Source organism: Neltuma alba, unplaced genomic scaffold (assembly GCF_004799145.2).
Source record: "Neltuma alba isolate B1F8T4 unplaced genomic scaffold, ASM479914v2 tig00002540_pilon, whole genome shotgun sequence".
Classification (NCBI taxonomy): domain Eukaryota; kingdom Viridiplantae; phylum Streptophyta; class Magnoliopsida; order Fabales; family Fabaceae; genus Neltuma; species Neltuma alba.
Window position 1 is genome coordinate 36889 of NW_021632906.1, and position 13351 is coordinate 50239.

The window sequence follows — 13351 nt, forward strand, 5'->3', positions numbered from 1 at the left end:
TAAAAACGAATTAAAAAAAATAATTTAAAAGCATAGTCATTTCATCCTAAAATATCATAAATTCTTATAAATTTCTCATATTATATTCTCTCTAATTCTTATTATAAAGGGAGAATTCCAAAGAAAAACAAAACAAAATTACTAATTCTAAATAATGATTTTTTTGGTAATATCTAAATAATGAATTTTCACAAAATTGTAAAAATATTGTTATCAAAACTTTAAAGCTTTGTTTAGTTTTTGTAATTTTAAAAAAAATCTTCCTATTATAAATATTTATCAACAATTTTACATAAATTAATATATAGCTATTATTCAGATTTTTAAATATTTCATGAATTACTGAAAAAGACAAAGAAACATGAATGGTGAAAAGGATCTGAACGTCGAATTCAGGAATGTTTAGATGAAATTAAAATTATAGTTTTAAAAATAATTTTATGATAAACAAAATAAATATTAAAAATAATTTATCTCAATTTATAAAAAAGTGTTTTTTTATAATGCTTCCCAAACACGCCGGAAAAGCCTTCTCGATTCCAACAACATCTACCATCGCAGTGGGAAGGATCGCCGGCGATTAAGTTGTGAAGGTGTTGTTCTCAAATGGCCGTTCTACCGGACGAGCTGTGGAGGAAAATTCTGGAAATAGGAGTCCAAAGCTGCGGATTTACCTACAAGGACCTATGCTGCCTCTCCATCTCTTGCCGACGCCTCCGCCGCCTCTCCGACGAAGACCCCTTTTGGAGCCACCTCCTCTCCTCTGATTTCCCTTTTACACAAACTTCTTGTGCCAGCAATTTTCTCGATTCTTATCCTTCATCTTCAACTTCGCCGTCATCCAAATCCCTTTACAAAATCAGGTACCACTGGAATTCAGACTTTCTCTAGGTACCAACATCTTGCAGGGTCCTTTGACGGATTAAAATTCTTTTGGCACTATTATTTCTTGTTAAAAAAAAAATTCATTTCGGGCTCTTTTTAGGTTCGAGAAAGAGAAGGAGAGAAGAATAGCCGCTCACAGGAGGGCTGTATTTAGAAAGAAGAGTCAGATTGCTGAACATTTCAGAAAACTCCGAGACATTGAGAGCCGGATAAATCAAGAGAGCAACAAAATGAGAGAAAGTGCGGCAGAGTTGTCCAATTTGCGCAAGGTCAGGTTCGTCCCTAATCCGCTACTTGCCCTGGTGAATATGTGCATAATTACTGAGCTAAAATTGAAGAACTCTTTTCTAACTCCCTTCGTAATATTAGCGGCCAATCCTAGTTGAATCTTAACCATATTTTCAGCGACATGTGCGAAGGAAAATTGTTGTTGTCATTTTAAGTTGCTGTATGTTTATTATGGTTTAAGTTGCTGTATATTTATTATGGGAGATGAAGGCGGCGCGGTTAAATCTTCCATTCCTCTATATATGACAGTTGCTTCCGTTAAAAACATGTCTTTATTTGATACCTTTTATCATAATTAACTTAAATTTGCTTTTGGTGATTGCTTTTGCAGACAAGCCTCCGCAGCTTTGAATGTGTGGCAACCAGAGGTTATCCGGGGTAGGCAAAAACAGTTAGTGGAGCAATGTGTTGTGCCTACTGAATCTCGGATTCACGCACTTGAGATGGAACTTAGACTTTGCAGGCAACAGATAATGAACTTGAAGAAGTCACATGTAAGTGCCGATATTTCCATTGACGATCGTGTTAATTACAGCTGAGCATTGATGGGCTGTCTCTGAAATAAAATTATACCAGAAGGATGAAAAGCACAGACTTGATACTGCAAAGGAAGAATTATCTTCTTTGAACTATCACCCTGTGAGGGAGCATAAGTCAGAAAGTGGAGGGGAGAACAGCTACTACATCAAGCCCAAGAAGTTGAAAAGATGCCATAGCTGTGAGTATCTGGTACAGTTCCTCTAATAACATGGTCAAAATCTTGAAAATTGCGTATTGCTTGCTTTGGTACAAGAAGATTTTAAGCTTTTAATTCCCCTTTTTTTGGGGAGGGGATTTCTTTGGCACCTAACATGCACACTTCCATATTTTTTGTCGCCGTCTGGGCAGTTTGTCTTATCATTAATTTGACAGAAAGACTCATAGTAAGGTGGGTTTATTGATTGTGCAGTGGAAGGAAAGCAACACAAAACATCATAGTTGAATATGCACCTTGCATTGAGTACCCAATGATCCCATTTTCCAGAGGCAGGAGCGACCAATATTTGCAGGGTCGAGGTGCTGGCCAATACTCTGCTGCAAATTGATGGTTCACATGCTCAAACAGAATCAGTTGCGGATTCACATTTAACGATCCATGCTAGCTCTTCACATATTAGTGATCATTCTATTATATATCTTACTAAAATACAATTTGGGTATTCCATGTGGGTTGGGGCTCTTGTAGCAGACATTATCTTTCTTCTCATGGAGTCTTAATTGATTCACTGGGAAGGATAAACAGATGTTCTTCTCGCTATATTTATCAGAAGGTACCAGTTGAGGAAATGAAAACACTGTATGATTCAAAATTTGATGATGTTGATGTTCCACAGGTTTGAGACAGATGAAAGAAGAAAACAAGTATCTGGTTGATTACATTTTTTGATGTTCTTCCTCGGGTATTTGCTTTTCAGCAACATCAAAGTTGTCTATGTGTAGAACTGTAGGCATTTTATTTAGACTTGAAAGATGAATAACATGCTGGGACAAGGAATCAATTCCACCGCTGGCACGGGGAAGGTGATCCTGCCTTTAACAATGTCTTGCTCAGCATCCAATCCAAAAGTTACTCTTAGGCGATTTGGCGGATGGGTGCGATTGCAAATTAGGTATACAGAATTACTGATTATAAATCTAACGAGAAAAGATCTTGGAGTCATATAAGAGCCTCAGATGGTCACCTGATCCCTCTGCTGTAGCTTGTAGGCCGTGTGGAAATCTTATCAGCGTGGGTTAGAAGCATAGCGTTGAATACTTTCTGTGATAGGAAAATGGTACTCTGACGCCTTTTATCTACCTCTTGAAACATTGTATCTGGGAGGAGGAATAGAAGTTAATGTAGATCCAGGTTGAGAATTCAACTCTTTCTGTGCTCACTTTAATAACACCCATCTCTTTATTATTGATCTGGATGTTCTGCTGTTATGTTTTTTTCGCCCTCTCGGTGTTCTTTCTTCAGTTGAACGTACTCTCCATTCTCCTTATTGTTAGTGTTGCCAATGGCTCTTTGATGGCTAGTTTTTGTGTCTATCCGTCTCGGCCATTTAAGCCATGCAATGAAAGGTCCTGCCAACTAATACATGGCTTAGCAACCATCGTCATCTTGTAACGCCGGCTAGATCCTATATTGCAGCCGATTATTAGTGCAAGTCTTGTGTGGCTTGAAATCCTTCATTAATTATTACGATGTTCCTAAAATGAATCTAAAAAAGACTAGTGACAGGTGCATTAAATCCAGTTGGTGCCATGCCGCTCAAGTTGTTGGCTAAAGGAGCCTGACCTAACTATTCCCACATTCTCTGCCCAATGCTGGTAATATTACGCGCAATCCTCTTTCTAATGTCAGTGATATTATAATTATTCCGTACTTCCATGGCGTATTGAGCTTTGCGGAGATTTGTCCGCCATGATTAACTTCATTTCAGTTTTGCTTATATGGGGAAGAAATGGAGCAGGAATGTTGGAGGGCAAAGCGTTTACCTTTTCTCTTGTCGATAAAGAGAACTTAACGTTTAGCAAAGGTTTCCAATTGGTTGTAGGCCGTAGCAGAGATTCTTTCCGTTAACGAAAATGGAGGCATCCCATGTGAAACGTCACATGTTCTCATCCAACCAAGGCATGAGTGGATTGAGTGCTCCGCAAAAATAGACAGATTATTGCTGTGTACATCAGAGAATTCAGGTCTATCATTGTTACGTCACCAGGAAAAAGCCTGGTGGAGTTGCTCCATTCGACCTGGGTACACCAAACAACCTTAAAGCATTGTGCCCAAGCACATGAATATGTAATAAATAGACGTAAGATTTTCAAGCGAAGGTCAATTTGTGCATATATCTGACGCCTTAAAAATTTTATGATCTCTGGTAGAAATGGAAGCTGGTTCCTGGGGGCCACTGATACAGCGAAGCCTGTTTTAATACCTGATGCATTTGTGATTGTCCCCCAGCATTATTCGTCTTATGTCTTTCGGTGCAAGAGAACCGACAAGATCGTTCTGCAAGTGCAAGACCCCAGTCGCCAAAGTCATTGGTTTATACGTACGGTACGGGCAACTTTTGGATGATCAGATCATTAGTAACTTTCTTTGGATTCAATTCTTTGTTTATGTTCTCCCCAGAATGCCAAGTCTATCATCGCAGTTCTAAAATCATGCTCTTCTTGGACTTAATTAACTAAATTAGTGAAAAAGCAAACAAGGACCACATAATAATTAGACAGACTTCAATGGAAACAAAGGCCATGCTACTTTTTGAGACGACGCGTCCTAGCCTGCCTGTCGGTGAACCTATCCTTGAAGGGAAGCAAGTACAAATGGCTCATAAGTATCTCTCCAATGAATACTATTCAAATTAAACTGCAATCATTTAAATTTAATTCATATTTTAACTGGGATATTAAACTTTACGGCAAAATAAATGAATAAATTTATATTGTCGAAAATTAATTTGGTCTCTTCGAAAGTTTAGCAGTAAAAAAGCAACAAAAAAAGAAAAAAGAAGGAAGAGAAGCCATTGCAAAACACACCACAGTCATCATCTTTCGTCTGAATTAGTGTCTTGACTCCGCAATTTGAGAGGTGCTACTGAAATCTCAAAAAACTGTTTTTTTTTTTAAAAGGTATTTTCTTCTCTCCGCTGTGCAGATTTCATTTATTGTAGGAGTTCAAATGAATTTGTAGCAGTGCAAATCAAGAAGGAAAAAGAAAAAAAAAAAAAAACCACCAGTCGAAAAATTAGTCAACCTTATCATAAATCTGCTGTCATTTACAAGTTTAGTTTGTGTATTTAATATTTTGTTTGGTGGAAGTAACCTTTAATTCTGATTAATCAAGAGAATTAGATTAGACACTCACTGACACTTCTTTTTTCTGGCCTGAATTTGTGAAATGAAGTTTCACACCTTTGTTGAGGAACTTCAGTGCCACGTGACTGAGAAAAGTAGAACAGTAGTGTGTTCTACTGTAAAATTAAAGCTATTAGAAGGGTAAGGCGACTCGGCAAGATAGATGAGTAAGTGTAAAAATTAAGTGCTACTTCGACCACCCAATATATAAATACTCCTAGTTGTTACTATACGAAATCTCCATAGCAAAGTTTGAGGCTAAAAAGAAGCCATGGGAAGGCCTCCTTGCTGTGAGAAAGTTGGCGTCAAGAAGGGTCCATGGACACCTGAGGAGGACATCATTCTCGTTTCTTACATCCAAGAACATGGTCCAGGAAATTGGAGATCAGTTCCTACTAATACTGGTAATTTCATCCATTGTTTAGTTCCCAAGTCTTAAAATTTTGTTTATGTTTCATCAGTTGGAAGGAAGATGACCGATATAAGGCTGTGATACCGTCATGCCAGTATTATCTGATCTTGTTCTTCTTGATTTTGCTTTGAACTTGATCTCAAGACTTCTGAATTGAAACCGACAGATTAAAAGTATTTTTTCCCTCCTTCTGTGGTTGAAAGGTTTGTCAAGGTGCAGCAAAAGCTGCAGGCTTAGATGGACGAACTACCTCAGGCCAGGAATCAAGAGGGGAAACTTCACTTCCCATGAGGAAGGAATGATAATTCATTTGCAAGCTCTACTGGGTAACAAGTAATATTCACAAATTCTATACAAAAATCTTGGATTTTCTTTTCTATATCATTTTTTTACCAGCCAATATATGGGAAACGGACAACTAAGTAACTGGTACCAGTTTATTAATGATTTTGATGTGTCTGAATTTGTCGAGCTGTTGATTGTTGAGCAGATGGGCAGCCATAGCTTCGTACCTTCCCCAAAGGACAGATAACGATATAAAGAATTATTGGAACACCCATCTGAAGAAGAAGCTGAAAAAACTTCAAACAGGATTGGACCCCCACCTTGCAGCAAACTCCACAACAGCTAATCAGTTTGTTTGTAAGAGTTTTAATGAGAGAGAGAGTTTAGCTGTGATGGGAAATAACCATGGTTCGTCTCAAAGGTTAAATCAGTCTCAATCATCCACCTATGCATCCAGCACTGAGAACATCTCTCGCCTCCTAGAAGGTTGGATGAGATCCTCTCCAAAGACAGACACAACTAATCTCCTCAAAGCAACCCAAAATCACACAGAGCTTCAGAGCAACAGCAACATCGAAAATGGTAGTAACATGGCGAAGTCTTCTCTTAGTCTGATGTCCAACCAAACCAAAGACGAGCGGGAAGAGGGCGGTGGTGATATGATGTCCCATGAAGAGTTTGATTCCATTCTGTCTTATGAGAACCTTAATAATGCTTCTTGGGACAAGTCCACAGGCGATTCTACGCCTCCAACTCAGGAGAGTTCTGGAGCGGCTGCTGCTGATGAAGATGACAAGGTTCGTTTTATGGCTCATGATGATGAGGGGAATAAGCAAAGATCTGAGAACACTACTGCTGATCCTCCATTGTCAGTTTTCGAGAAGTGGCTCTTAGATGAAAATGTTGGTCAAGTAGAGGAGATGATGGAATTATCCCTTACTTTCTAACAGATCAGAGGATCGAATAAATGGATCCTTGAGTCTAGGATATGTGGCAACTCTAAACATAATTAATGTCATATGAAAGAGGAGTTAAAAAAAAAAGGAAACTGTCTTCTGAAAAGCGTCTAGGTTACTCAAATCATATGTAGAGGATTTAAGACGCTAGGATCTTCGTCAACATGCATATATGTAACTTCAGATTTATCAATGATTTGTGTCAAGTAAGTTTGTAATTGGCTTGCCTTGCAGGAAGCTACTCATCATGTTTTCTCGCGTCTCAGACAGTAAATAATCTTCTAAGACCTCCAGGGAAATCACCCTCACAAATGTTAAACCTATTTTAGCATTTCTACCTCCCTTTTCTATATATTCATTATCCTCTCTTTTCTATCTTCTCCGCGTTCTCTTTTGTTTGACCTTGTTCTCCATGTTTTTTTTTAATTGCTGCATTTATTAATAATTTTCATCAAGAGTAAACAAATGAGGAGATAAGGTTGCATAAAGAAGTGACGGTATGTGTATTTATTTAGAGTGGGAAGTCGTGATATGACCTTAGTGTCCAAGACCTTTGGTATCATCGCCGGTGGACCTTGCCGTCCTTAACCAGTCCTTGACACATTATTACATGCCAAACCATTCATTGAACGACTATTATCAGCATAATACTTGAACAACACCTGACGCCTTAAATTTTCAGGAAGAGTAAGACTTTAAGATTAAGGGTGTTTGAATTTGAGACACTGCGAGTTGGTATTGGTGCCAATCAAGCAATAAATTGGCAGCATTGATAGCATTTGATTTTCTTAAACGAAACCATGTTATAAAATGTTACGTTGGAATTGTATTTTAATACACATACGGACACAAACCAAAAGTTTTGATACGAAATATTATTTAAAAGCATTAGTATTAAAGTAGGTGAGATGGGCAAATAAATTTGACCATAGACATATACTAATTAATGAGGAAACTGAAAAAAAGATGAAATGCAGGGATTAAAAGAGGAAGGAACAGCGATGGATGTGTGTGGTGTGTGAATGAAAGGGAGATAGGTGTCACGAAGGTCTTGCAAGCAAACATACTGTACAAAAAATGGGCACTTCAAAATCCTTTTCCTTTAAGAAATATACTTTGTATGGGAAACATGTGATCTTCCTCTTCACCTTTCGGTGCAAGAATCTGAATCTTAATGTTCACCGCGTAGTCTATAATTTATCAACACAGACAAACATTTAAGTTTCACAAGATATGCAAATATATATACACGAGTTTGACTCTGGGCGGTGGTGCACCAATGATAGTTTGCAGCGTAGCAGCGTATAGCTAGGTACAAACCCTGAGCCTTACCACTATAATGGATTAGTAATTAAAAGCACCGTGATTAATTTGGTGAGGTTGAATTGAGCAGTCCAAATAAAGTACCATATAGCTGGATTTATATATATTATGGTTACTTAACTGTTGTTTTTATTATTGAATGCAGGTGGCTGCTTTGGGACCAAATACGGCATGCTGCAATTGGCAACTGTTGAGGTGCATCATTGATTAATGCTCTCACACAATCAATAATAAGAGAAAAAGTAAACTGCTTATGAAGCTAAGTCATAACGTACCGAAAAAAAAAAGAAAAAGCTTACGAAAGAGCAAAACCAGAGCAAACAATAATAGGGGCGTAAGAGAGAGAGGTGAGAAGAAGATGAAAAGTGGTGTAAATGGCCTACCTCATGTATGTTTACCTGCTTTGAGGGTAATGAGGAGAATGCCTTTTTTTTTTGGGGGGGGGGGTACATTTGGGAGACTCTAAAAGAGCAACGAAAGACTTTGTTGTCATGTTGTAGGAGGGGTTCCTATATTTATTCTACTCTGACAAGGAACATACGATAATGTTGCAGTGTCTGTCTGTCATATATTCAGTTATATTCACAATCATAACTTGATGGCTTTCTTTTTTCACTCTTGCACAGGTTCATGAGGTAGTCAATCAGTCTCTTTCATCTTTCGCACAAAACTCGTAACTGTACGAGGCTGGGCTTTCCTCCACATCCGATCCTTGGCCACAAAACTACCCTACTCCTTCCTTCGGCTGATGATCGAGTGGCGTGTGGCCAAGCATTCTACGGGAGTCAAGCAAGGGAACGGGGCTTCATAATTAAAAGAATGATAGAGAAGGAATGTGAATCCATGTGCTTATCAGACGCTAGCTGGAGTGTGAGGGTGAAGGTGATGATACCATTATTATCTGGCGACTACAAAATCCACCATATAAACGTGTTTTAAAAAGTTGTTAGAATTAAATAATTATTTATTTAACCTTCTTAATCTACTCAAATTAAACAAATAGATTGAGAATTGGAGGGAGTACTGATGACACCTGTACACCACAACAATGCAAGCTAGATATTATATTGATGAGTAATTCAGGTTTATGGTGAAGGGGAAATCATGGAATCATTTTGCTAGTGTGTGGCACGAAAGCTCCCATTAATATATAGAAGTAATGACGTCCAAAAATTCAAACTATCACACGCCAAATGGAAGGGTTATTGGTGCAAAGTACAAGGTGAAGGTGATCCCACAGACTTGAATGCAATTAAAGACGTGTCCTTTCTCTCGCTATCTATCTTGTAATGATGAAAATGAAGTTGGCCTTTCTTCACTCTCACATTTAATTCGCCTGCAAAATTAGGCTCTCGAACAAATCCGAAATCCCCCATCCATGATCAACCCACCTACTCTACCTTATGTGTTGTTGGTATTTATAAGATAATGGGAGAAATTTTTTTATATGGATGTATAATTTTACTTTTTATTTATTATTGTATTGACTTTGTTTATATGAGGTATAATATATATTAAATGGAGATAAAGTTGAAAAGTTATTGAATTTTAAATGAGAATTAATAAAATTTAAAATTTTCCTTAATCTATGTGAAACATATTGAAAGTGATTTATAAATAAGACTACAAGAGTATATTACAGTTTACTACAAAACACAGCTATGCGTATGGGTATGTATTAAAAATAATATCTTTTAGAAACCGCTACAAGACATTCATTACCACTAAAAAATTGCGAGAGAAGAAAGTTATGGAACTATACCTAATTTTAGTTAGAATTTCAGATGATTCGAAATTTTCTTTCATAGAATTACTTTAGAAATTCGATCACACCTCTATATATATATATAGCTAGAACTTTATATTCTTTGTAATTTCTTTGATCGAATCACTTTGGAAACTTTTGAGAGATTGAAAGCTTGTTTGGTTTCTCATTTTTAAAAACAAAAAAGCAAAAGAACTTGTTTAGTAATTTGTTTTTAATTGATTGTTTTAAAAAACAAAAAAACAGTAACATGTTTTCAAAAACTAAAAGATCAAAATAATTTGTACCTGCTTTCTTACTTTTGTTTTTGTGTTTTTTATTTGTTGCTTAGAAAAATAGGAGAAATTTTCTTTTTTACTCACCTACTACGTACTACTTATCATTATCAGTGACAACTACCATCTATCAAGTGTGATTTTTTATTTTTTTTTTAAATGTGATTTTTTAATTATTATCCAAAATTTTTTTTCCCAAAACTTGTTCTAAGAGTTATAAAATCGTTTTGAGAACAAGAAAATAAAAAGCAAAAACAAACAGGCCATATTTTTTTTATCCAAAGACGGCGGCCAATTCAATTAGAATAAAGCAATTATGATAGTTTAACCTTAAGCTCAGGTTGCCATGTCCGAAGTCCGAACACAACCTATATATCAATCAGCAGTGGTTTGTCAAAGGATGCCAATAGAACGAGTCATAGTCTATTAATGTGAGTGCATAATAAATAGTAGCATTTCATTCGGCCGAAATATCAGTACTAGACAAAACCAAAAAAAAAAAAAAAAAGAAGCGTTGTGTCATTTCCAAAATCAATTGCCAATCCATTGACATTTCACAATGGTAGGGTAGGAACTCATCATTTGTTGTAAAGTCATCATAAACAGTAGGGTAACATTTTATCTAGAATTGCGAGCCCCCTTATTTTCAAGTACCAATCCATAGACTCGTATGAATGAACAGGACACACATTTAATCATACATAAACTAATTGATTGATAAAATAGAATAAGAGAGCATCATGGCCGCTTTAACTGTAGCATGAAGGACTACGTACAGAGATTCTAACTAACTCATTACTCACGTCATGTACAACATTAGCTTCTTCGTCACAACATGTGCTCACTTGTTGGCTGACACACAGGAAACTAACGGCAAGACTGATTGTATGCGTTGAGACAGGTATCGGAGTTTCATTGGCCCCCTAATTTCAAAAAACCTAGGCGGCAGAGTTTTTTACAATTATATTTCTTCTTTCGAGCCAATAATTTACTGGTGCAGGCATTGTGGGTAAGCTTCTCTCTTTCTTAGACAGAGATCGTGCATGGCGCCTGGATCTGTGTAACTTGAGCCTCATTGCAGGAACTCTACGAGCCACAGCCTGCCAAATCATCTGCACAGCGTCTCCTTCCTTTGACGGGTACTGAAACTCAAACATGGGTTCACCTCTTTCAGCTTGTTCCACATTCGGGTCCATTCTTCTTTGCCAATGCTCCTTATGAAATTCATCAGATAGTTTCTCTTAAGTGCGTCTCTTGTGCGAACAAATATGCAGAACTCAGAGTAGTCAAGGACATCCTCGTATGGTAGTTCAATCTCATCACTTATAATCACAGGAACACAGTGACTAGCAATGGCATCAAAAAGGCGATTTGATGAAGGAGTGTCACCAGCTATATTGAGACAGAACTTAGAAGAATGCATTCCCTCCGTTGCTTGCCTGATCCCACCTTTCTGGACACTCCCAGATGAAAAATGCACATCTTTCTCATTTTTCAACATATTATAAAGTGCCAGCCTAGCATGTCCACCCTGAGAATCAGGAAAAGACACACAAGTTAATTAAGGAAGACCAGTTTTGCATAACAGGAGAATGCAAAAACAGATCAACTCCATGAAAACTTACATACATCTTTTCTATGGATTGCCCCTTGAAAGTAGAGCAATATTGGGCGGGTATCGAAGTCAGAGGAATCGTTGACGTAGGATCCGACCACGTGTTTGTATGGTGCAATCACATCTTTCTCAACATTCGCTATGTTTGGAGGATACCTCCCAAAGTCTGAAAGTATGAGTGTTGCTGGCCATAACTGCGTTCTCGCCGTCAACATACTATTCGGATGGTGAGCTAATATCAAGTGGTCCACTCCACCAGACCTCTTCCATTCCTCTCGAGACGTCAGAAACTGCACTAATTTGTCTTGCAGTACCCTGTTCATGCTCTTTCTTTCGCGTCTATTGGTTCTGGAATGCCGGTTATAGCACAGAGAAGAAAAGAACGGTACAAATATGATATCAGCTTCGCTGACATTGCGAACTCTCATTGCAGCACCAGCATTGGGGGGTTCCGGGAGTTCTGAAGCAAGAAGATCCATGGTGAGCCAAAATTCTATGCTGTGCTGTAAATTCAAGCCGCCAGGATAATGAGGCGTTTGGGTTGAAATATCAGGCCAAGCAGTATTTCCTTCGGGTTTCCAATCCAAGAGTCCGAAATGGAACTCCGGAGGTAAGTCATACATGAAAACCTTAAGAGGAACAACAACGCTGTCGTTTTTCCTGCCGCACTTGGATTCATCGCCATTGTTGCAGGCGCTTCATTCTGAGGTAGTGATTCTGTCTCGTGGGTCGCTTCTATCTCTTCAGCGTTCACTAGTATTGCTCGTTGCCGATGGAGGACTCAACATTTACATTATCGTTCTTGAGAGTTGAATTATCGAACTCAGTTGAGAGCTTAGAATTAGGTATGAAATCAGAATCAATGAAACGGGGACGACTGCTTGAACGAAGAACAAAGAACCAAGATAACAAAAACAGGGTAGATGTCGTCGTAAAGAACCATAACAATGACTTGCGAGAAACAGCCTTCATGGATGACGCCGCAATTCTCTCAGCCATTGCAGGAATATTTTGCAAGCATATCAGCCTACACCGCCGCATTCAGAAGCACCATGACAGGAATTTAAGAAGAATGATAAGGTTATATAACTCAACATAGCAGAGCGCGAGATATAGGATGGGGGACGTTTGTGGCAATGTCTCAGCCACCTTAATCTAAATCAGCAAAAACAGAGGCAGGCGAAACCAAATGAAACCAGAAAGTGATGAGAAAGCTGGAGAAAGAATAATAGGCAGGACATGGGGACAGAATTCTTGAGAGGAACGATTAGGAAGGAGTGGGAAGAAGCGGGAGAATAGGGCCTAGGATGTGAACTGAGGAAGCGGGCTACTCTGATTGAGCTCCACACTGCGTCGCGTTGCATGCTGGCTCTGTTTCTATTTCAAGGATGGTAATAAATTCAGGGTTTGCCTGATTAGATCGTCAAAGCAGGGTACTCTGCAAAAGATATTAATTTTGGGACAAAGTAATTAAGGCGATGGAGATCACATTGAAATGAGAGCGATTGGCGGAAACGCACCGTCATTATTGGGGTGGTGGAGTGGGGATTGGAATATGTTATTATTGGATTATAAAACAGCATTTAATGTGAGCGACGATGCGTGCACGCAAGTCGCTTGGGTGGATCCCAGCAACGAGTAGCACAGAGCTTGACACATGCACAA

General features: G+C 38.3%; 2 protein-coding genes and 1 pseudogene across 7 annotated transcripts; 2 read left to right on the forward strand and 1 right to left on the reverse strand.

The window, feature by feature from the left end:
* The first annotated feature begins 553 nt into the window (after positions 1-553).
* Positions 554-3460, forward strand: LOC114731753 (F-box protein SKIP24-like). Of its 6 annotated transcripts, none has more exons than XM_028919040.1 (5): positions 554-863; positions 986-1159; positions 1505-1667; positions 1750-1902; positions 3437-3460. In XM_028919040.1, exons 1-5 carry the CDS (start codon positions 607-609, stop codon positions 3443-3445), a joined length of 756 nt encoding a protein of 251 aa, XP_028774873.1. In that variant the 5' UTR covers positions 554-606; the 3' UTR covers positions 3446-3460. The 6 variants fall into 6 exon arrangements, with proteins under 6 accessions (XP_028774873.1, XP_028774844.1, XP_028774860.1 ...); XM_028919011.1 differs by lacking the exon at positions 3437-3460 and adding an exon at positions 2198-2591; XM_028919027.1 differs by lacking the exon at positions 3437-3460 and adding an exon at positions 2062-2285.
* A 1770-nt stretch (positions 3461-5230) lies between these two features.
* LOC114731794 (transcription factor MYB60) lies at positions 5231-7031 on the forward strand. Its single transcript, XM_028919052.1, has 3 exons — positions 5231-5459; positions 5671-5800; positions 5958-7031. The coding sequence occupies exons 1-3, from the start codon at positions 5327-5329 to the stop codon at positions 6697-6699; spliced, it is 1005 nt and encodes a 334-aa protein (XP_028774885.1). The 5' UTR covers positions 5231-5326; the 3' UTR covers positions 6700-7031.
* A 3782-nt stretch (positions 7032-10813) lies between these two features.
* LOC114731867 (probable arabinosyltransferase ARAD1) lies at positions 10814-12689 on the reverse strand (annotated as a pseudogene).
* Between the last annotated feature and the right edge of the window lie 662 nt (positions 12690-13351).